Source organism: Cervus elaphus, chromosome 29 (genome assembly GCF_910594005.1).
Source record: "Cervus elaphus chromosome 29, mCerEla1.1, whole genome shotgun sequence".
Taxonomy (NCBI): domain Eukaryota; kingdom Metazoa; phylum Chordata; class Mammalia; order Artiodactyla; family Cervidae; genus Cervus; species Cervus elaphus.
This window is the reverse complement of record NC_057843.1, coordinates 22,935,835-22,960,789: the sequence shown is the minus strand read 5'-3', so window position 1 is coordinate 22,960,789 and position 24,955 is coordinate 22,935,835. Positions and strand designations below refer to the sequence as shown.

At 43.2% G+C, this 24,955-nt stretch overlaps 1 protein-coding gene and 1 pseudogene across 1 annotated transcript; one reads left to right on the top strand and one right to left on the bottom strand.

Annotated features, from left to right (window-relative positions):
* Positions 1–2,390: 2,390 nt before the first annotated feature.
* Positions 2,391–10,930, bottom strand: LOC122685891 (interferon alpha-3-like). Its single transcript, XM_043890944.1, is given in 4 exon segments — positions 2,391–2,923; positions 2,925–2,951; positions 2,953–3,171; positions 10,902–10,930. Coding segments are annotated over 4 exon segments (633 nt in total). The 3' UTR covers positions 2,391–2,565.
* A 7-nt stretch (positions 10,931–10,937) lies between these two features.
* On the top strand, positions 10,938–16,172 carry LOC122685890 (annotated as a pseudogene).
* The last annotated feature ends 8,783 nt before the right edge of the window (positions 16,173–24,955 follow it).

The window sequence follows — 24,955 nt, the reverse complement described above, 5'->3', positions numbered from 1 at the left end:
ACTCTGCCCAGGCCGGGGTTGCCCTGTGCTCACAGCTGACAGCTGGCGGCCAGCGCGCCTCCTCAGCCTCCCACCGGGTGTGGAGATGGACAATGTGCAGAGAGATCTGAGTGCCCCTGGTTGCAGTCATCTCTCTTCTCCTTTCTCACACCCTGGACATCTTGTCGCAGGCCTTGGATAGACTCATTGCCCATTTTTTTTTTTTTTTGCTCACTTCAGGATGCAGCTGGAACTAGGTACTTGGCTGAAGGCCTCTCAGCCTAGCTCTCCTAACTCCTCCAGAACATATCCAACCAGAGGATCCTACATCTGCACCCGTGTCACTCTCAGAACGCTCCCATCAGAAGGTCGATGTCCCAGGAACAGTCGGGAGCAGCTCATGACTTGTTTTCACTGTTTGCTGCCAGGACCCGCTGCTGCTGGACACTCAGCCTGGCCCTTTCAGAACATGCCCGTCTGCATCAAGGCTGCATTAACTTCAGATCGTAGCCCGTTCTCTGAGTCGGACTTTAGTTCTCAGAATCACTGTCAGGGGTTCAGTGAGTCAGGGCAACCTAAGTTTGAGAAAACAGTTAAAAGGACAACACATTAGCCGCAGCTGCTGAACAAGCCTCAGAGTCCGCCCTCTGCTGACACATGAGAAAGTCCCACTGTGTGGGTTCTGGGTTAATTTCCTGTCTGAAGCAGTTTCGGAATCTGCTTTAAAGTGAAACAACCCAAAGCAAAGCCATCTACATACTTAAAACCGACAAGTGACTTGAGTTTTGTTACATCATCAGAGATTGTATAATGAACCCCAGAAGGCAAAAATAGCAATGAAGCTGATGCAACAAGTGAAAAGGAAACTAAATGCAAGCTGCCAAACGGGATTTCAGGATCCAGGCTGGGAATCCCCTCTGGCCCGGCCTCCTGGCTGGGTTGAGTGCACAGGGCAGAGCATCCTCCTGACTGTCTCCCAGACGCCTGTGTCTTCCTGGCTGAAACTCTGAGCTCCTAAACTCCAGGGAGAACCAAGAATCCAGTGAGGGTGGGGGTGAGTCCTTGTAGGCAGCTGGGCTGTGTGCCACGTAGGAATGTTTCCGTCTAGAACTCTGGGTATTGTTGCAACAGGCTTGGCCTCGTCATCCCAGTGAATGGCTATTTCTCCTCTCACTGTGCAGTGAGTGAGCTGCAGGAATCTGTCTCTGAACAGCTCTCTGGGAACTGCCTCATCTTCCTGACCACAGACCCAGAATGTCAGAAAATAATCTAACCAGATTCAAATAGAAGAGTTAATGTAAGGAGCACTTGGGAAGTGTCTGGTACCATTCTGAACATGTGCTATGAATTAAAACAATTAATCTTAACCACATTATCATGGTGTGATTTTATGAGTATCTTAGTTTTGCAGTTAAGACATAATGCACCAATTTACAGCTAGGCAGTCTATTTTTATGTACTAATAAAGAAAAATCTTAAAGATCTATTTGCAAGTAAATATAAATAAATGAGAAACTGAAATATATGAAAAATTGATATTTATGTGATATTCATTAGTATGTCCATATGTATAGATTTATTAACTACATATAGAAATGTCTAGAAGGATGCCCATTAAATTGTTAACAGTATAGGATTAGAGTGCATCCTCTTAGATGTCAAGGGTAGGCATTCCTTTGTGTGAATTATTTAAAAGTTTAACAATGACATGTGTGGTTCATATATATAGATAAGCTTAAGAAACGCTCTTCTTTAGAGTCACATTTATCATGGCAGCTGCTGGTTGTCACATCTCTGAGCTGTCTCTGCAATCCCCAGCCTGCCTTGTTCTTCTTGCCTCCATTTCAACAGTTTGGAAGACTGTTTTCTCAGGAGTGGCCAAGTATGGAAAACTTACTCTCCCTTCCACATCCTACTCCAGGATCCTAGATTCCACATATGCAGATTGACCTCCCATGATGTATGTGGTTTTCCATTAATCCTTGAAGGCACTCCGGTTCTTATAGGCCCCAAGCAGGCAACTGTGTCCTTGACCTGGGCTTTTCTCCAGTCATCTCCCTCCATCCTCTAATCTATTTCTCAAGAATCACATTCAATCCATCCTCAAAATGTCACCAAAAGTGGGTAATCCCGTTCGCACTTTATTCAGGTGACTTCAGTATAGGTTTATCTTCAAGGATCATCTTTGGGTTAGATTTCAGTCAAAGGTGTGTGCAAGTCAATTTGTTTGTTTCAAATTACTTTTATTTTCTCTACTGAGAAACAAGAATAGTCTTATACAATATAGTACAAAACAAATATCTTATGAATGATAAAGATTTAAATGCTATGAAGGGCCTAAATATTTCTGATAATTTAAATAAATAAATAAATATTACAACTTTTTAAGATATGGAAAATGGATTCTGAAATCTGTTTTAAACAGTTATGGTAAGAAAACTTTTAACATATATTTAAATAATGCCATATATTAGCTATCACTTATATTTCATCTGACACAAAAATAGAGTTAAAGGTTGCACTTTGAGTCTTAGAAAATAGCTATGTAGTTGACCAGATGAACTGTTTTCAGATTCAATGTCTTCTTTATTTCCTGAGTTTCCCAATGAGCTTGTTGGCCAAGACCAAGCTCCTTCTGATTTCCACGCTGACAACCTCCCAGGCACAGCGGCTGTATTCTTTCTCTTTGAGATACACACTGATTCGCTGGAAGTAACTCTTCCCAGCCAATCTGGAGTTCTCACTCCCTAGAGGTGAGTGTTCCGTCGACCTTCCCTCCCTCAGACACGTGTCCAGCTCCTCCAGCTGCTGATCAAGTCCAATGAGGAATCTGTCCAGGAGGCTCTCGTCCGGACCCAGAGAAGAGCCCGAGGTGCTGAAGAGCTGGGAGGTCTGCAGGCGCAACTCATGCTCAACAGCTGCGGCTTCTGTCTCCTCAGCCTGGCCCGTCCTCCAGGGTCTGAGGAGATCTGGTCAGTCCTGTCCCTCAGACGGGACACCGTGGACACGCTCTCAATCTGACTCCAGCGTGTGAAGCTTTCCAGATTGCCATGACTCGCGGGCAGCTCGCAGCCCAGGGTGCACGTGGGGCTGGAGCAGAGCATCCCCAGGGCCAGCGACACGGGGAGGGCCACGGGGATGCTGGGGGCTCTGCAGGGCTGCCTGGAGGGAGGTCTAGGCAAGTTCTGAGGACTTGGGGAGATGGGCGGCTCTTAAAGAGTGAGAAGAGAAACTTTCCTTTTCTGGGTTGTTCCACATTCTGCCCATTCCTTTCTTTTTCTACTCTTTGTAATGAAATGAATTATAAATGCTCATTTTTGCCATGAGTGCCTGGTGGGGGGGGCACATCAAATCATGCTTTCCACTGTAGTTGATAGCCACACAGCCGTATATTATGCTTCTCACACCTGTTAGTTGTTCTTGGGGAGAAGAGTTTGGTCAAAGTCAGAGAAGGCAGCAATATTCATACAGTATATATATGGTGGCTTTTCCAGGTCACCAAGAAATATTCAGTATAAAAAGAGCTTATAAGAGGAAAATTTTGACTTCTCTCATTTTTTTCTTTATTTACCCTTTTCTCCCTTCTTTAAAAAATATTCATGTGTGTATGTACCTTTCCGATATCACCTGAGTTGGCCTTAAGCTCACTGGAGACATTATAGGGAACAGTATCACTGATATCATTTGTTAAAAATTGATTATGTTGCAACTGTAATCTGCAAGGCACTTTTTTAGGTGCTGATTGTCCTAAAAAATTCAAGTTTGCCTTGTTTATTTCTCTTCCTCCTCTACCACGACAATATTTCACAGGAAACTTTGCTTCAGTCACTGTGTGATAATACAGATAATCTCATCTCCTTAGATATTTCACTGGGAAGTGATAACCTACCATACACTCAGGGACACTGAGGTTGCAATTATATTCAAACCTTGTAATGACATGTCTTTACCAATTCTGTAAGGTACAGATAACTTTTAAGAATATTAATGGCAGAAGTTTTTACAGGCAGCCTCTCAGCCAAGTGTTGTTAATAAACATTTCATTAATTTTCACAGCTTCCCTATGAGATAATTACTATAATTACTGACATGTTTGCAAATAGGGAAACTGAAAACTCAGAGAGATTACTTAACTTGCTAACAGTCAGGATTAACTGCATAAGTGGTACTTGACCACTAAACTATTCTGCCTCCATGTTATTCTTCATTAACCTTACGCATTTTCCTTTAGCTACACTGCATACAATTGTACTTAAGTAATCCATCTATGTAACATTTGACTGCCCTGAGAGACTGTAAGCTCCCTAAAGGCAGTAATGCAACATGTGGAGTGTCAGCAAGGTGTCTGTCCCAGAGGAAGTGCACAGAGGGTTCTCTGTCCCACTAAGGCATGTCCGACTCTCTTTGATCCCATGGACTATGGCACACCAGGCTTCCCTGTCCTTCTCTATCGGTCAGAGTTTGCTCAAATTCATGTCCATTGAGTCAGTGATTCGTTCCCATCATCTCATCCTCTGTCGCCCCCTTCTCTTCCTGCCCTCAATCTTTCCCAGCACCGGGGTCTTTTCCAATGAGTGGGCTCTTCCCATCAGGTGGCCAAAGTATTGGAGCTTCAGTTCTGTCCCAGAGCCAGTTCTAACAGAACTATACATACGAAAGCTTTAGTAGACTTAGTATTTGAAGACTGTTTCAGAAAATGACAATCTTCTGAAAACTTAGATAGTAAGAGTAATTTAAATGGATTTTTTAACTTTCTGGATAATTTCTCAAAATATTGCCTCAGATGGGAACAGAGTCTCTCAAAGTTGTTGCTAAATTGCCATAGTCAGTCAGGCTCCTCCTGTACATCTCAGCCAAACACCATTTCAGATGTAGGACTGGAACTTAGCAAGTTCAAAGGGAACTGTGTACTCTTCATTTGTAGTGTGAAGATTGTAATGTCCCTGGAATGAGTGAATGGCACTTTTGTGACCAACAATAGGAACTGGAGAGGAAGAACTTTCTAAGTATCCTTCCATGACAGGAAGCACATAGTCAGAGCAGCCAGCTCAGTCCAGAGTTTAGACAGTGGACATGGGGGCACAATTGTCTGGTTTGATGTCACAGCTCCAGCCTGCACTGGCTATGTGACCTTCAGCACTCTGGTTTTCTCCTTTTATATGGAACTGATAATCACATCTGTTTCACTGGCTAGTTGTGAAGACTGTAGGATGTAACGTACTTCTGACAATGTCTGGACATATAAGCATTCAGTATCTGTTAGCTATTCCCACGAGGCAGAAAATTCAAACATCCAACTATGGAAACTGGATAGAATTTCATTGAGAGGACCTGCTTCCCTTCCTTTAATTCTCAGCTCACTGCTCAACATTATTATATCTAATCGCATCTCTTGCGTGAACATGACTTCCTGTCCAAATCACTTACATCTAGTAGCTTCCAGGTGTCAGGCGAGTATATGCTCCTCAGTTCTTTGTCTCGTCACAACAATAATTTGGAGTGACAGACATTGAAGACCTCTGAGTGGGTCACAGCTCTTGGGTCTTGGGCAGACCAGTGTTATAGCTCTTAAATAAATCAGTGTTACGGCTCAGTGTTACAGTTCTATTTTATTTAGATAGAAGCAGGAAAATCCATCTTCGAGGTGTGAGGACACATCGACCCAAAGACGGGAAGAGAAGAGCGCCCCATTGCGTGGGAGAGAGAGAGAGAGAAGAGGGCTTTGCCTCCCCTTTTTATATGTTTCTCTGTCCCTGGGCCTGTCTTATGTAAATTGGGCCAGCCAGGATTGTTGTTTGTTTTACCTGAGGTTCTCGCTCCGGTCCTTGGACCTTCCTTGTTTTATTTTCGTGGGCTTTTCCCTTCCAGGTCTTTTAGCCACTGCCATTCTGGACTCCTTTTCCATATTCTAACTACCTAACATTCCCGCCTCAAGAGATGGGAGGCCCAGTTCTTTGGGAATAGGGCCATCGAGGTCTCTCTGGCTACTTCCTGCTGAACTGGGATGGCGAGGGGCGTTGGGCCTCCCCCTCTTGCTAATCTCAGGCCTCAGAGTCCTTATAGCGGTGTCCATCTAAGGGTGACTGATGTTTTCCATGGTTGGCTATAGTTCTACATCTTTGTTGAACTGGCACTGCATGTCATAGCTTGACCTGGGCAGAGACAAGACAAGTTAGACAATTGACAGTACATGGAACAATCATAAGCAGCATCAGTATGGCATAACAAGGACTAGTAGGGACATTAGCCAATTTTAAATTTACATCACCAGGATGGTTCAAGTCCCTCCTTGTTCAGAGATCAGAAGATCTATCTCCTGTCTGTTTTGTAGTATAATGTCTGCCAAGCTCTGTTGGCTCTTTAGAGCTGTCTTGAGAAATCTTATCCCCAAAGACCAGATTTTGGGGTTGTTAGAATGGCACTCATTTCTAGTCCTGAATAGGTATCTGAGATCTCCCAGGGGCTCACAGGTGTATTGAGTGTCCTCTTCTGTTTTCTTCCATGGCTTGACTCATGAGTAGTGAATCCAGGAGTCATGTCCCGGCACCTTGACCGCTGTGGGAGTAGAAAGTGTTACAGGGTGGGGGCCCTTCCATGTGGACTGGAGTTGAGCCTTTGGGGACCCATCTTTCCAGACTTTAGTTAGGACTTGAGTCCCTGGAGCATATAGTGGTGAGTCCTTAGAGTCTTTTGGGTCCTGGTTCATACCCCACAAGCGTATGTCCTGTTGGAATTGCCCAATGGCCATGGTATAAGACTGGAGGGTCTGAAACTCTGGATCTAGGAAGAGGTCATTGACATAAACAAAAGGTCTCCCATATAGCATCTCATAAGGACTAAAACCAACCTGTTCCTTAGGGGCAATACGGGTATGGAGGAGTGCTATTGGTAAAGCCTCCTTGCATCCCAGGGAGGTCTCTTGGATTATCTTTTTTATCGCTGATTTTAAGAATTGGTTGGCTCTTTCTACTTTTCCTGAAGACTGAGGCCTCCAGGCACAATGGAGATAATAAGTAATGCCCAATGCTTTAGAGACTCCTTGGGTGATCTTAGAAGTAAATGATGTCTCATTGTCACTTTGTAATGACCTGGGCAGACCAAACCTTGGAATGATTTCATGGAGCAGTTTTTTTACCACCTCCTCAGCCTTCTCAGTCTGGGTGGGAAAGCCTTGAATCCATCCTGTGAATGTATCTATCATGACTAATAGGTATTTATACCCTTGAGAAACTGTCATCTGGGTGAAGTCCACCTGCCAGTCCTCTCCTGGTTAGGCCCCACGTCGTTGGATGGGCTGGGCCAGCTGGGGTCTTCAAGCTCCTTGGGGGTTGTTTAATTGGCAAGTGGGACAAGAGGAGACCACTTGTCTTATGGTTGTTTGGAAGCCTGTTCCTCTGAAAGACCTTTCCAGTAATCTTTGGAGGGCCTCTTCTCCTAAATGAGTGGTGGCGTGTAAGGAGTTAACCAACTTCCATTGGAGGTTCCCAGGCAGAAAAAGGAGCCCCTCCTTTTGGAACCACCCCATATGATCGTCTTGAAAGCCCTCACTTTTAGCTTTAAGAGTCTCACCTTCAGTATATGAAGGAGTTTCTGGCAAATTAGTCAGTGGAACTAAGGTGGCAACCCCTATTAGGTCATTGGTCTGTAACGCTGCTTTCTTAGCTGCCTGCTCAGCTGCTTGGTTCCTTCGTGCCGCTTCAATGCTCCCTTTTTGGTGTCCTTTACAGTGGGAGACTGAAACCTCAGTGGGCAGATGGACTGCCTCTAAGAGTCTAAGGATTTGATCACCATATTTGATTGGGGACCCTCGGGTGGTCAAATGGCTCCTTTTTTTCTAAATAGCTGCATGTGCATGTAGCACCAGAAAGGCATACTTGGAGTCAGTATAAATGGCTATTCTTTTTCCTTTTCCCAGCTCTAAAACTCGAGTCAGGGCTATGAGCTCAGCTAATTGGACTGAAGTACCTGGTGGCAGAGGCTTAGCCTCTATGATCTCAAAATTGGAGACTACTGCATATCTGGCTTTTATTTTTCCATCCAAGACAAAGCTGCTTCTGTCAGTGTATCAGATTTCCTCAGGATTGGTCAGAGGATCTTCTGACAATCCCTCTTGGGGTTTTGTCCAGTGGTCCAAGGTTTCTAGACAGGAGTGAAAGGGGAGAGAGCCCTCGGGGGTAGGCAGGAGGGTGGCTGGGTTAAGAACCTCACAAGGGGATATAGTGAGGCCTGGATTTTCCATCAGTATTACTTGATATCTGAGGATTCTCTGATCAGACATCCATAAATGGCCTCTCCAATTTAGGAGTTGTTTTACTTGGTGGCTGGTAAAAATAGTTAGTTTGCCCCCAAAGGAGAGTTTTAAAGCATCTTCTATCATGATTGCAATAGCTGCAAGATTTCGAAGGCATGGGGGTCAGCCTTGGGCAGTCGGATAAAGTCTCTTGGATAAGTAAGCTACAGGCTGGGGCTCAGATCCCAACCTTTGAGTTGACACACCCAAGGCTATTCCCTCTCTTTCATGGACATAAAGTTGGAATGCTTTTTTTGGATCTGGCAACCTCAAGGCAGGTACCTGAGTTAAGGCCTGTTTTAGCGTAGCCTCTGCCTTCTTTTGAGGAGTTCCCTACATTAGTGGGATTGAATCATCTCGTCCCTTTAAGCTTTTATATAAGGGCTGGGCAAATAGACCATAGTTGGGTATCCAGATTCTACAGTACCCAGTTAGCCCCAGGAAAGCTCGCAATGAGTCGTGGGGGAGGGCAACTGGAGGATTCCTTGTACCCGATCAGAGGACAGCCTCCTAGACTGTGTAATCTGAACTCCCAGGTAAGTGACCTTTGTCTTGACCATCTGTGCCTCAGCACGGGAGACTTTAGAACCTGAATTGCATGTTGTTGGGCACTTTTCTCATCTGGAGAGCAGATTAGTAGGTCATCTACATATTGTAATATTTTCCCATTAGGTCCCAGGTCCAGATCTAGGAGATCCCAGCTAAGGGCCTGTCCAAACAAGTGGGGGCTATCTCTGAACCCCTGAGGTAATCCTGTCCAAGTCATCTGTTGGTGTTTTTCTCCTGGGGCCTCCCACTCAAAGGCAAAAAGATATTGGGATTCTTTAGCCAGTGGTATGCAAAAAAATGCATCTTTGAGATTCAAGACTGTAAACCACCGGCACTGGGTGGGATTTCTCCCAGATTACATAGGGATTAGGTACTGTGGGATGGAGGGGGACTACAGCTTCATTTATGATCCAGAGATCTTGAACCATTTGCCAGGTTCCGTCCTTTTTCTTTACTGAGAGGATTGGGGTGTTACATGGAGAATTGGTGGGGACCAATAGCCCACAAGCAAGGAATTTATTTATTAAAGGCCGTAGTCCCTCCTGAGACTCTCTTTTTAGAGGATATTGTTTCCCAGAGGAAACCTAGTGGGATCTCGGAGGACAATGATGATCGGTTCAGCTTGGTGGGTTCGTCCAGGAATCCCCTGGTCCCACACCTGGGGGTTAATTTTGTCCTCCCATAGTCTTTGTTCTCTCTCTGTTGGAGGTGTAATGAGTTCCTCAGTAGTAACCAGAAGCTGTAGGGCCCTAGGGGCTGAAAAGCTTCCCATCACAAGGGTGGTCCCCAGTTTAGTGAGTATGTCTCTTCCCATTAAGGGAGGAGGACACTCAGGGGCCACCAGGAACTGGTGGGAGAATATCTGTCCATCCCAGCAACAAAGAAGTGCTGGGGTGAATCTTCTAGTAGTTGCTTTTCCTGTAGCACCCAAAATGGTACAGGTTTGGGAGGAGGAGGCTCTGGAGTAGGAGATCAAGACAGAGTAGGTAACCCCTGTGTCGACCAAGAAATTCTCTGACCTACCTGCCACATCCAGTCGCACCCTTGGCTCCAGCCCCGTGATGGTTATCTGTGACAGGCGGGCTGGCTGGAGCGGGCCGCTTCAGTTCTCTTGAACCATCGTGAGGGAAGGCTTGGCGCTTGACCTTGAGGCTCTTGGGTCCCGAGGGCAGAGTGCTTCCCAGTGTCCCAGTTGATGGCATTTGTGGCAAGCCGTTCTAGGAGACTTGTCACGGTTAGGACACTCTTTGGCCCAATGCCCCGCCTGTCTACAGATTAGGCATTTGCCTCGTGCCTTGTCATTTAAGGAATAGGGGTGTGCCATAGGGCTTCCCTGGAGGGCGGCCAGCATCTGGGCATGCCTGTCTCTTTCCTTCTCTCCCTCTCCTGGGCCTTGGCCTCCCTCTCCTGTTCTCTGTTATAAAAGATATTGGTGGCTGTCTGGACCATCTCATCTAAAGAGGCAGCAGGGTCCTGCTGCTGTAGCTGTTGTAACTTTATTCTGATATCTGATGCACATTGGGAAGGAATGCGTCCTTTAAAATCACCTGTCCCTCGTAAGAGTCTAAGTCCAGATTGGTAAACTTTTGGAGGGCCTCTTTTAGCCTTTCCAGAAAGGCAATGAGGTTCTCGTTGGGCTCCTGAGTTATTGCTGAGACCGGGCATAGCTGATTACTTTTTGCTGGACTGCTTTCAGTCCTGCCTTTACACAGATTAGAAAATGATCCCTTTCCCAGATGTGGTCGGGGTCATTATAATTCCAGTTAGGATCAGAGGAGGGGACTGCAGTTTCCCCTCCTGGGTATCTATCGCTTGACATGTGAAGCCTTGTTGCATACCTCCGGGCTTCCTTTAAGACCCTAGTACGTTCAGGGTCAGATACAGTTTGACTAAATATGACCATGATGTCTTTCCACGTCAAGTCAAAGGTCAAGGTAATATGTTGGAATGTATCTATATATTTGCCTGGGTCATCTGTATAGCTTCCCAGGTTTTGTTTGATCTGTCTTAGTTCTAAGAGGGAGAAGGGTTTATGGACACGGCTTGGTCCGAATTCTCCTCCAGTTTCAACTAAGGGACATACTCGAGCTGGCTTTTGTGGAGGGGGTGCATCCCGGATATGGATACAAGGAAGAAGCACCAGGCAACTCGGGAGCTGTGGGAGGTGAGCCTTCACGGGGAGGGGCGGGGGGGGGGGCTCCTTCTCTTGGTTGCCTGTGCCTAACACCATTTGCCTAGTGGGCTCACTTTTAGGGCATACAACAGTCCCATACTTAAGACAGAGTTCCTTCATATCTCTCAGTCTGAAGAAAATTTGGACATAGGGGATCTCTGTCCACTTCCCTTGTCGTTTGCAGAATAATTCTAATTGCAGGATGGTATTGTAATTTAAAGTCCCATCCTCGGGCCAGTGTTCCTCGTCCCCCAGTGGATACCGTGGTCATGCAGTGGCACAAAAGAATTTTAAACGACTCCTCCTCAGAGTTAGAGGATCGAACAGCTTCCAGTTATCAAGGATACATCTCAAGGGTGTCTGCCAGGAAGTGGATTGGTTATTTCCCATCTGAAAGACAGTCATGACAGGGAGGAAAAGGAAAAGGAAAAAGACTAATAGGCTTTTTGAAGCTTATCATACCCAGTACTGTCGCAACCTGAGAGCCAGGCGTCCCCGGGTCAGGATGCAGATCTCCAGGCAGGCTGAGGCGTGACACAGTTCCCCGGGCAGGTCAAGGCATGACAGCCTCCCGAGGATTGGGCCCCGGGCAGGTCGAGGCGTGACGACCTCCTGGGACCCTTGAGACTAGCGGATCCCCAAGCAGGTTGAGGCGTGACAACCTTTCGAGGACCAGATCCCTAGGCGGGTCAAGGCGTGATGAACTCCTGGGACCCCCGGGCTGGAGTTTGGACATCCCCAAGGTCTCCAGCGTGACCAGTGCTAGGTAGGACTAAGGGGTTGGATATCATACAGTACTTCCCTCCCAAGGCCAGTTATTTTCTGGTTACCCCTCTAGAAGATTGTAGAGGCAACATTGTGGGCCCGGATGGGGCTGAGGAAAGGAGCATGAAACAGGAGGGAAAGAGGGTCAGAGCATAATCTTTGAAAGAATGACATAGCACAAGGGCATAACATAAACCGATTAAAATCAATTGGGTCCAAGATGACAAGTCAAATTTGAGTAAACCTTAATCCCCAATCTGTAAGCCAAAAGACACACCCAGAGGTGGCAGAACAGCTCCAAGGCACTGTCAAAAGACAGAGGAGTGGGTGGTTCCCCAATGGCTTGGATGATCTTCCCGCTCATTAGGATATGAATTCGCCCCGCTTGCAAAACTTAGTCAGGCCACATTCCACGGCCCATACCCTGTAGAATGGGTGCTTCTCTTTGGATTTTAGCAAATCCACCTCCCACTTATCGCTTTGTCTCTCACTGAATTTTTGCAATAAGACCTCAGAGTCTGAGCCGGGCATCCTGGGTTTTGGTCAGGCTCGAGTCCCGGGAGAAAGAGCTGAAAGAAAAGAGGAAAAAGCAGTGGGAAAAATGTGCCAAGGAATCCCCTTCATAGCCTGCTGGAAAATTTGCTAAATATCTGACCGGTGCTCACAGTTTTCATTGGCCTGATTCTTGGCAGAGAAGAGTAGAGACAGAAGAACCCCCACCAGCTTGGGTAACCGCTACTGGGGCCCAGCAGATAGTGCCTTTGGGACATACGGAAGAGTAGCCTCTCCAGAGTCCCTCAATTGCGCCCACTGCCGCCCGCCTGTTCGTGGGGGGTTCAAGGAAACAAGAAGCGAGAGATGTAATTGTTAGGCATGTCCTTCCAGCCATAGGAGCGAGGACCTCCTACCTTAACCGGAGGTCTTCTGGAATCTGAGGCTGAGCCGCGTGGGCTTTCTGCTGAGTTCATTTTTCGTTGCCCCCATTTCCAGCACGACGGGCCTTCCCCTGCACTGGGTTTTCTTCACTTTCTGCTTCTACCGCCGGAGCTTCACTGAGCTGGGCTCCTGCTGCGCTTGGCCTCTTCTGCATGGAGGTTGTTTCAGCCAGGTTAAATCTGAGTCACGGCACCATAGATGTCAGGTGAATGTATGCTCCTCGGTTCTTTGTCTCGTCACAACAAAAATTTGGAGTGACGGACATTGAAGCCCCCTCGGTGGGTCACAGCTCTCAGGTCTTGGACAGACTGTGTTACAGCTCTTAAATAAATTAGTGTTACAGCTCAGTGTTACAGCTCTATTTATTTAGATAATAGCAGGAAAATCCGTCTTCGAGGCGTGAGGGCACCTCGACCCAAAGACGCGAAGAGAAGAGCGCCCCATCGCGTGGGAGAGAGAGAGAGAAGAGGGCTTTGCCTCCTCTTTTATATGTTTCTCTGTCCCTGGGCCTGTCTTATGTAAACTGGGCCAGCCAGGAGTGTTGTTTGTTTTACCTGAGGTTCTGGCTCCAGTCCTCGGACCTTCCTTGTTTTATTTTCACGGACTTTTCCCGTCCAGGTCTTTTAGCCACCACCATTCTGGACTCCTTTTCCCTGTTCTAACTACCTAACACAGGTAACAGCAGACCTTTCACATGTGAATAAAATGACCATCCAGTCTGTACCCCAGTCTCTTTACACGAGTTAATAGGTTTACATCCTCAGAATCCAATAATGTCCATGAGGAGTGAGTAATGTAAACAGACAAATAAAGATAAATAAATAGATACTGGGATTTAGCAAATTGACAACTAGCCTCTTAGGTAACACTCTGCCTAGAGCCTGCTACCCTCCTCTGGCTCTGTCTGCAGCTAAACAATCTCACATGGGCTGGTCTGAAATCTGTCACTCTGTGAAGCTCTTCATCCCCATTTGTGTAGTTAAGTGACATTTTGTCATTTGGACAGAGAAGAGGTCAGTATAGTTTTTTCAATTACATCGTTTACTTTCCTTTTACCTTTGTGCATGACTTTTTCATTAACTGCTTATTTGTACTTTCCAGGAATGCTCAATGAGAGCAGAAAGTTTTGATCTCTTGAAAATTCACAGAGGAAATACATTGCCTCCTCTTTTCATTTATGTTTTCTGTTCCTTTTTTTTGCAGCAAACCTCAAAGTGGAAATAGAAATGATTGCAGGAGCATTAGCACAACTTTTACAAACTGAAATACAAAGAAGAGGTAGCAATATGAAAATTATACAAAAGTACCAGAGAAAAAGTGGGTTGCTTGGACATGGCAAGGACAATGACCTGGGCTAAAACAGGCTGCCAAAAAGCAGCAAAGACACATTCTAACCACTTGCACACTTGGACGGGAATGGTGGTTATACTTTATTTTCATGAGAGTGACTTTGGAGGATTAATCATCTTGGTATAGGCTTAGTGTGTAACCAGGCAGGGAGGGTTAGTTTTGAATTTACACTGGATCTGCTTCTGTGACTTTAAGTCTTTGTGTTATTGTAAACATACCTAATGGCCTGCCTCAGGGAGATCACCTGACACCGCTCACCTGTGACGGACTGTGACTCTGTGTGGCAACAGCATAGGCGGTCTACTTGGCTACTTACCAGGCGGCCCAGAAATTCACATTTGGGAAGGGCAGAATCACAGATAGGTGTGACATTTTGTGTGTTTTCAGGACGTGAGATATTCCATTTCACACTACCCATGAAATGACTATAAGGATGTGCAACTGACACTTCCCCCTACCTGAGGCTTGCTTACCATTCTGGGAGTTATCTGCAGGAATGTAAAGGTCTTTTTGCTTTGTTTCCTCACCTCCCCTCACCTCTGATTCATAAAAGAATCTGACATCCAGGTCCAGACAAGATGGTTATTTTGAGGTGCTAGTCTTCCATCTTTTGTCACCCCGTTCCCAAATAAATCCCTTCCTATCCCCATACCTCGTCTTGGATTCATTAATTTATCTTATGGCAAGCAGAGCAACTTGGACTCTGTAACAAATTCAGCACATTGATTGGTACTTAATGAGTTTTAGTAACTTTCTCAATTATGAACAGTAAATAAAACCAAATTTGACAGATTAAAAATTTTGCCACAGAGAATAAGCTGAGGTCCATGCATGTAAACCTCAGGTTTCTTTCACATCTGATCAGCTCTTTCAAGAGGAATATGGAGAGGCAGGCAAAAGAAGATATTAAAAAGAAGTCTAACAAAGTTTCCTTAAAAAATTAATTGTAGCATCAGGAAGAAAGATTCAGTAACTCTTAATATATCATTAGTTCAAAGCTGTTGAGATGACAAGCATTCCATTGAATTAGAAAATCTACTTTTTTAATGAATACGTTTTAGTTCGACTGTAAGGATACAGAAGAGTGGAAACTCATGACAGCTTTCCAGGCTTTTGAAGTGAAAGGCAAGCCCAAAATGAGGTGATACATGGATCTGGGTAAATTCAGAATATGAAAATTTGGGGGCTTAGTATTTAAGAAGCACACTGTAGGATATCTTTAGATGAAATGAAGGTGAAACAAAGCTGGCAATTGCTCATCTCAACAGGAATGTGTCCTTGTGGTACTGAGCAATGGTTCTTCATCTCTTCAATGATGACACTGATGATGCTCGTCTCTAACCCCATCTCCTCCTCTGAGCCCATGACTGCCTCAGAGCCTTGACTTGGAAAAGCAGGAGACCTTCCCATTTGAATCAAATAAGCACAATCTCTCTCTTTCCTGTCTGGGGTACAGGGAAGTCTTCAGATTCCCTCAGGAGCAGGTGCATGGCATCCAACTCCAGGAGGCCCAGGTCACATGTGCTCCACGAGATGCTCCAGCAGAGCTTCAGCCTCTTCCACACAGAGCGCTCCTCTGCTGCCTGGGACACCACGCTCCTGGGGCAGCTCCGCACTGGACTCCATCAGCAGCTGGACGACCTGGATGCCTGCCTGGGGCAGGTGATGGGAGAGGAAGACTCTGCCCTGGGAAGGATGGGCCCCACACTGGCCGTGAAGAGGTACTTCCAGGGCATCCATGTCTACCTGAGAAAGAAGGGATACAGTGACTGCGCCTGGGAAACTGTCAGAGTGGAAATCACAAGGCGCTTTCTGTATTAACAGGCTCCTAAGAAAACTCAGGAAGTAAGAAAAAGCCTGATTCTCAGTTACTCATTTCCTAGCTCAGACTCTTCATGTTCAGTCATTTCCAAAACTCTGATTTCTGCCTCAGCTATGAAATAGTTCTAGTGACTTTTGGTATCGGCACTAAGGTTGAGCATCTCGACATCCAACTGCTTTTAGAATTAGAGGAAATATATCTGATGCCTTGTGGCTGAATCTTACAGAATAACATGTTTTTGTATGAATGTAATTCAGTTTTACATTGACTTATTTTATGGTCCTTGCATTTATATGTCCTATTTATAACATAAAAATATATAATTTTCTTTAATACAAATGTACCTTTATTTTACTCATGACATTTATTTGAGGACATGTTTCTCCCTCTTCCTTTTGACACTTTTCCCAATGTCCTAAGGCTGTAAACTACATATAGAAAGATGTCGTGCAGTTCATTCGTTTATCTGTTGGCCTTGTGGAGAGAGTCTTGAGTATGAGAGGCAGAGGCCCTGACCTTACAGAGCTCACACTGGAGCAAGGACATTGCCATGAAAGAAGTAGGTATAAGGTCATTAGGTATTTACACATGGGCCCTGGGCTCCAGAGGAGAAGTAACAGATGCTGATGGCAGGGAGTATCCTGGGAAGCTCATTGAGACCACCTTCAGTCTCCCCAGGGAAGTAATCTGAAGTATGAGACTTGAAGAATGAGGAAGAATTTGTCAGGTAATTCATGAAGAGCGGAATTTCCCAGAATAAAGAAAAAACAACACAATACAAAGCACAGCATACAGAGCGTCTCTGCAGCGGGAATGGCTCTGGTCTATTTTCAGATTTGAGCAAGACCAGAGTCGGTAGACTGTACTGATGCATGTAGGGTCCAGCATGGCATGACTCTGGAGATATGGAAAAGGGCCCAGTGATAGGCTTTTGAAGGATGTTAGATTTTATCTTAAGAACCAAGGAAATTACTTGTGAATTTAAAGCTACAGAGCAACTCTGACCAGAGCAGATGAAGGAAATTCATGAAACCAGCAGTTCTCAAAGTGGAGTATGTGGGCCCCTGCAGATCCCTAGGATGCTCTATAGAGATTCATGAGGTAAAATTCCTATGATAATGATATCCAGGCTTATTTGTCATTTTTACCACATTAACAACTTCTACTGGTGGTGCAAATATAATTCTGGCTAAGACTGCCGGTGCCTTCAGTTCAGTTCAGATCACTCAGTCGTGTCTGACTTTTTGCAACCCCTTGGACCACAGCATGCCAGGCCTCCCTGTCCATAACCAACTCCCAGAGTTTACCCAAAGTCATGTCCATTGAGTCGGTGATGCCATCCAACCATCTCATCCTCTGTCATCCCCTTCTCCTCCTGGCTTCAATCTTTCCCAACAGCAGGGTCTTTTCAAATGAGTCAGCTCTTCGCATCAGGTGGATGAAATATTGGAGTTTCAGCTTCAGCATCAGTCTTTCCAATGAACACCCAAGACTGATCTCCTTTAGGATGGACTGGTTGGATCTCCTCACAGTCCAAGGGACTCTCAAGAGCCCTCTCCAAACCACAGTTCAGGAGCAACAATTTTTTGGTGCTCAGCTTTCTTTATAGTCCAACTCTCACATCCTTACATGACTACTGGAAAAACCATAGCTTTGACTAGACTGACCTTTGTTGGTAGTGTAACATCTCTGCATTTTAATATGCTGTCTAGTTTGCTTATAACTTTCCTTCCAAGGAGTAAGCATCTTTTAATTTCATGGGTGCAATCACCATCTGCAGTGATTTTGGAACCCAGAAAAATAAAGTCAGCCCCTGTTTCCACTGTTTCCCCGTCTATTTGCCATGAAGTGATGGGACCGGATGCCATGATCTTAGTTTTCTGAATGTTGAGCTTTAAGCCAACTTTTTCACTCTCCTCTTTCACTTTCATCAAGAGGCTCTTTAGTTCTTCTTCTCTTTCTGCCATAAGGGTGGTGTCATCTGCATATCTGGGGTTATTGATATTTCTCTAGGCAATCTTAATTCCAGCTTGTGCTTCTTCCAGCCCAGCGTTTCTCATGATGTACTCTGCATGTAAGTTAAATAAGCAGGGCGACAATATACAGCCTTGATGTACTCCTTTTCCTATTTGGAACCAGTCTGTTGTTCCAGGTCCAGTTCTAACTGTTGCTTCCTGACCTGTATACAGATTTCTCAAGAGGCAGGTCACATAGTCTGGTATTCCCATCTCTTTCAGACGTTTCCACAGTTTATTGTGATCCACACAGTCAAAGGCTTTGGCATAGTCAATAAAGCAGAAGTAGATGTTTTCTGGAACTCTCTTGCTGTTTTGATGAGCCAGCGGATGTTGGCAATTTGATCTCAGGTTCCTCTGCCTTTTCTAAAACCAGCTTGAACATCTGGAAGTTCATGGTTCCTGTATTGCTAAAGCCTGGCTTGGAGAATTTTGAGCATTACTTTACTGGCGTGTGAGATGAGTGCAATTGTGCAGCAGTTTGAGCATTCTTTGGCATTGCCTTTCTTAGGGATTGGAATGAAAACTGATCTTTTCCAGTCCTGTGGCCACTGCTGAGTTTTCCAAATTTGCTGAGTGCAGCTCTTTCACAGAATCATCTTTTAGGATTTGAAATAGCTCAACAGGAATGTCATCGCCTCCTCTAGCTTTGGTCATAGTGCTGCTTTCTAAGGCCTACTTGGCTTCCCATTCCAGGATGTCTTGCTCTAAGTGAGTGATCACACCATCGTGATTATCTGGGTCGTGAAGATGTTTTTCATATAGTTCTGCTTCCCTGGTGGCTCAGAGGTTAAAGCATCTACCTGCAATATGGGAGACCCAGGTTCAATCCCTGGGTCAGGAAGATTCCCTGGAAAAGGAAATGATAACCCACTCCATATTCTGGCCTGGAGAATCCCATGGACAGAGGAGCCTGATAGGCTACAGTCCACAGGGTCACAAAGAGTCAGACATGACTGAGCGACTTTACTTTCTTTCTTTCTTTTCTGTGTATTCTTGACACTTCTTCTTAATATCTTCTGCTTCTGTTAGGATCATATCATTTCTGTCCTTTATTGAGCCCATCTTTGCATGAAATATTCCCTTGGTATCTCTAATTTTCTTGAAGTGATCTCTAGTTTTTCCCATTCTATTGTTTTCCTCTATTTCGTTGCACTGATCACTGAGGAAGGTTTTCTTATCTCTTCTTGCTATTCTTTGGAACTCTGCATTCAGATGGGTATATCTTTCCTTTTCTCCTTTGCTTTTTGTTTCTCTTCTTGTCACAGCTATATGTAAGGCCTCCTCACACAGCCATTTTGCTTTTTTGCATTTCTTTTTCTGGAGATGGTCTTGCTCCCTGTCTCCTGTACAATGTCACAAACCAGTGTCCATAGTACTTCAGGCACTCTGTCTATCGGATCCAGTCCCTTAAATCTATTTCTCACTTCCACTGTACAATTGTAAGGGATTTGATTTAGGTCATACCTAAATGGTCTGGTAGTTTTCCCTACTTTCTTCAATTTAAGTCTGAATTTGGCAATAAGTAGTTCATGATCTGAGCCACAGTCTGCTCCCAGTCTTGTATTTGCTGACTATATAGATCTTCTCCATCTTTGGCTGCAAAGAATATAACCAGTCTGACATTGGTATTGACCATCTGGTGATATCCATGTGTAGAGTCTTCTCTTGTGTTGTTGGAAGAGGGTATTTGCTATGACCACTACCTTCTCTTGGCAAAACTTTAGTAGCTTTTACCCTGCTTTGGTCTGTACTCCAAGGTTAAATTTGCCTGTTGCTGTAGGTGTTTCTAGCAGAGAAGGCAATGGCAACCCACTCCAGTACTCTTGCCTGGAAAATCTCATGGACGGAGGAGCCTGGTAGGCTGTAGTCCATGGGGTCGCTAGGAGTTGGACACAACTGGGAGACTACTTTCACTCTTCACTTTCATGCATTGGAGAACAAATGGCAACCCATTCCAGTGTTCTGGCCTGGAGAATCCCAGGGACAGGGGAGCCTGGTGGGCTACAGTCCATGGGGTCTCACAGAGTTGGGCATGACTGAAGCAACTTAGCAGCAGCTAAGTGTTTCTTAGCTGTAACAGCTAAGAAACAACAGCTAGGTGTTTCTTAACTTCCTACTTTTGCATTCCAGGACCCTATAAAGAAAAGGGCATCTTTTTTGGGTGTTAGTTCTAAAATGTCTTGCAGGTCTTCATAGAACCGTTCAACTTCAGCTTCTTCAGCATTACTGGTTGGGGCATAGACTTGAATTACCATGATATTGAATGATTTGTTTCAGAAACGAACAGAGATCATTCTGTCATTCATGAGATTGCATTCAAGTACTGCATTTTGGACTCTTTTCTTGACTATGATGGCTACTTCTTTTCTTCCAAGGGATTCTTGCCCACAGTAGTAGATATTAAGGGTCATCTGAGTTAAATTACCCATTCCAGTGCATTTTAGTTCGCTGATTGCTAAAATGTCGACATTTACTCTTGCCATCTCATGTTTGACCACTTCCAGTTTGCCTTGATTCATGGACCTAACATTGCAGGTTCCTTTGCAATATTGCTCTATATTCGTGCAATATATAGGTGCCTTAGTGCCGATCAAAGCAGTGGCACCTCAGTGTCCTAGTAATTGTCATATTTTTAACCACGATATACTTGAAATGGAAAAAAGGGACAGTTTCACTTAAGATAATTAGTGAAACAGCAAGATGATGAATTTTATGAAATCTAAACTTTGGAGTATACATTAAAAAAATATTCTCTGTTGCAGTCTTTGTAGTCACTGTAATATGCTATGTGACAAGCACCTCTGCTGCATGCAAAATGATTGTTCTGAGGGGAAGAACATGAATGATAATTATTTGAGTTATGAGCTAAACTAGCCACTCTGGTTTTAGTTTTCCAGTCTAGTAAAACATTTAGTTTTACTCTAGAGAATGACACATAGTGAGATTATGGTTACTCACAGGTGGACATTTGACAGATATTTTCTTATACTATTTGTATTGGTGGTATTTAAATATTCATGTTGACTTAATGAATGAGGCCAATCTATTTTTAATTCATGTTTCCAGGGTATGAATTCATCTCAGTGTGCAACTTTGCTTCTGGAAGTTTGAGGAATGGTGATTTAATTTCCATAACTTACTAAATTTCTGATTTCATGTTTTAATTTTGACCTGATATAATTTATTGGCATGATGTTAAATCTCTAAATGGTGCTCTAAAATAATTTTAAAATTAATTGCAGGCATTGTGATCTGAGCACACAACTTATACAAATATTTTTGCCCTGGAAGAATTATGGATATTTTCTGTGAAGTCTAAGATATGATAATTTTCAGGAATGATTTATACATATTTGAAGCAAGTTATATTTCCTATTCTAAGTTAAGGGCTCAAGAGTCTTAACGACCAACTTCATCTTCTAATCATATTCTCAATGCTTCTCTTTATTAATTTTCTATATGGCTCTTTACAGACTAATAGCATTGTACTCGCCTTTCCAGGTGGAGCTAATGGTAGAGAATTTGCCTGCCAATTCAGGAGACAAGAGGAGACATCAGTTTGATCCCTGGTCAGGAAAATCCCCTGGAGGAGGGCATGGCAATGCACTCCAGTATCTTGCCTGGACAATCCCATGGGCAGAAGAGCCTGGCAGCCTATGCTCCATGGGGTCACAAAGAGTCAGACATGACTGACACAATGTAGCATGTATGCACAGCATTTAGGTAAAATTTCAGTGCTACCATATTTCTGTTCACTTTGCTGTATATTGTGACACTTTTTACTCATTGTTCTATACTATTTGAAATTTAGTTCAAGCATTTTTATGTTTAACTATAAATTCAATGTGTTTCTTATGTATAGAAGTTCTTGAGAACGTCTTTCTCAAATTTAACATCTTTATTTCTGTCATTCTCAAGTATATCAGTATTGATATTAATGACAGAGATCTCAGTGACATTAACATTGCTGTCTCTAATTATTTCCTTCATTGTATTTTCTTGCTCTGTTTTGGCCTTCTCTGTGTTGTCCTTGTTTCAGTATTAAGTATTTAGTATTATTTGATTTTAAGTTTTTTTCCTCTTCAAAGTAATAGTGGAGTCTGTGCTTTAAATCAATCAACAGATTCTTTTAGGTTGAACAGATTCTATCAATATTTATTATTTTAACCTTTATGAGGTAAGGTCTCAAGTGTATTGGATTTATGCTTTACCTTTAATGTGACTTTTACATGTTTCTTGACCCTTGTCATTCTCCCTTCAGTTCTCCAATAGTCATTTATTTAGAGCAAATATATAATGTTAAAGAAATTTAGAGTTTCTCTGAATCCTTGAATGAAAAACTGAACAACCAAAACTGCAAAATTTAAAGTAATTTGAGGCTTCCTTGGCCATTCTGTGGTTAGGACTCAGCACTTTGTCTGCTGTGGGCCTGGATTCAATCCCCAGTCTGGGAACTATGGTCTCATGAGCCACGTGGCACAGTCAAAATAAGAAGAAACTTTTTAAAGCAACTTCCACTAATGTGACTATTCACTTCTAGTTCTTACTAGGACTGTTACTTTAATCAACAGAGTAAATGTTCACTAGAGACTTGATAGGAATAGAGATGCATAGGAAGCTATGTTCAAGTATAAACAAAGGGGAACGTCTAAAAGTTAAATGAAAATAAATTGTTTATTTAAGAAAATAAAAAATACCTTAATTTTGAATGCACTGAGAATGTTGGAAAGTTGGATGCAGTTTGCAAGACAAGTGCCATGTATTCCAAATGTGATGATTGTAAATTTTTTGGAGTCCTGTGGTCAATAAAGCCCTAATCAACTTGAATGAAACAATTCGCACTTTAAGGTGAAGCATATGAGAATATAGCAATGAGTTTCGTATTCTTATCTAGCTTGTACACCTGCTCTGAAGACAGTTCTCATCCTGGGAGTCAAAATCTTTTTGAATGATGATGATACTGTTGCCATCATTAGACATCATGTCTCCTGACCTATTCTTCAAAACTTCTATTGAGACCGCATCCAAGTACATGTACAACTGAGGAAACCATGGAGAAATCTATTTGAGGGTCACATAGGCTCTTCCACTTTGTTGGCTACCCTAGAAGCTTTAACCAAGAAAGCAGGTGAATCAAGTTAGGCCTGAGGGGAGAGAGTGTAGGCGGCAGGGGTTACTTCATCACACCAGGCTCTCCATGTGTTCCTAGAAGCCTTTCATGGCCTTTCCTCTGGGATCTGTTACTTAGTGATGGACAGGAGGAAAGAGCAAGCTAAAGTACTGAGAGAATAAATATCTGAGACAAACTTCCTTCCTTCTCTGTGTTCCAGGTCCTCAGCTTTGGAGTCTTGACTAGTGAGTGATGCAGTCTAAACAAATGATTCATGAACTGGGGCTACACTGCCATCTATGGACTGTAGTCAAACACTGGCTTAGAGATTGGCTATATTGGTCTCTGAACACCTCCTAGGAAGAAGGCAGGAGATTGGAAATCAAAGAACATTTTGCTGTTCTGCCAATTTAAACACAAAGTAACAAATACAGAAGTGAAGAGAAAACAAATTCTCATTCATAGGTAGTGATTCTAGTCATGTGAATTGTATATTCTTAGATCCACATATTCACCTTTGTTTTCAATAATGGAAAAAAATGGATTGTTCATTATTGCATACATTTGCCATTTTTCTCTATTTTTATATCCTTAGCCATGGACATTTTAATGACAATATCATTTCTCCCAATTTATCAATTTCATACATTAAACCTATCCATTGTTCTCACTTCCATAAAGTGAATTAATTATTTTTCTGTTGTTTTATTATTTTTCTTGATGAAACACACTTGACTCTGATATATTTGTTTATGGTGAGTTATAAATGGTGTATAATTAAAAAAATAAGGTAAAGTACTTTTCTTATATTCTTGATAGTATTTCAGATCTAACATGGTTTCCAAGTAGGATTATAAACTTTTTAAGTTTTATTACACAAATAAAACAGATTCATTTTCACTGTTATAGTTTAAGTAAATGTTGAAACATTCCAGCATTCGGATATCTTGTGAACTTCAAGAGGTGAATTGTTTTCTTATGTGAAACATAATAACATCTAAAATCACACACAAAACTTTCCTTTTTTGTTTCTTTAGTTTTATGGCTTCCTGTATGGTGGTTGTTGTTTAGTCCAAAAGGCATTTCTGTCCCTTTGTGACCCCATGGACCGTAGGCCGCCAGGCTCCTCTGTCCATGGGATTCTCCAGGCAAGAATACTGGATTGGGTTGTCAATTCCTCATAGAGGGGATCTTCCCAACCTAGGGATGGAAACCACATCGCTTGTCTCCTGCATTGGCAGGCAGATTCTTTACCACTAGTGCCATCTCATCTGTTAAATTGAAAGTTCACCTAGAGTTTAATTAATTTTAACTTAGCAAAGCATCAGGATTTAACACAGAAATGTTGTAGTCACAAATTCTATTTAAATGTTCTAATTGTTGAAACATTTCTTTTGCATTTACAATGTTTCATTCTGTGTTGTCACAATTTAGATTGTATGCATGGAAAGCAAAGCAGAGAGGATTTTTTGGAATGCATATGCCAATCTCAATAAATAAATTTTCCATTATAATATTAATTTCAAAAATTCAAATTTTGAAAATCTTCATCCATCATGTATAATAGATTCTGTATAACATCTACTGTTTCCCTGGTCAAAAGAAACCACCTTTTTAGAGAATCGGTTTGAGGCATGGCTAAACCAGACCCCCCAAAATATATATACTTATATATCTGTGTCAACATTCTGAAAACAATGATCATGGCATCCAGTCCCACTACTATATGGAAAATAGATGTGGAAAAAGTGGAAACAGTGTCAGATTTCATTTTCCTGGGGTCCGAAATCACTATGGATAGTGACTGTAGCCACTAAATTAAAAGATTCTTCCTCCTTGGAAGAAAATTTATGACAAACCTAGACAGTGTGTTAAGAAACAGATATCATGTTGCTCATAAAGGCCCATGTAGTCAAAGCTATGGTTTTTCCAGTAGTCTTGTATGGATGTGAGACCAGAAAGA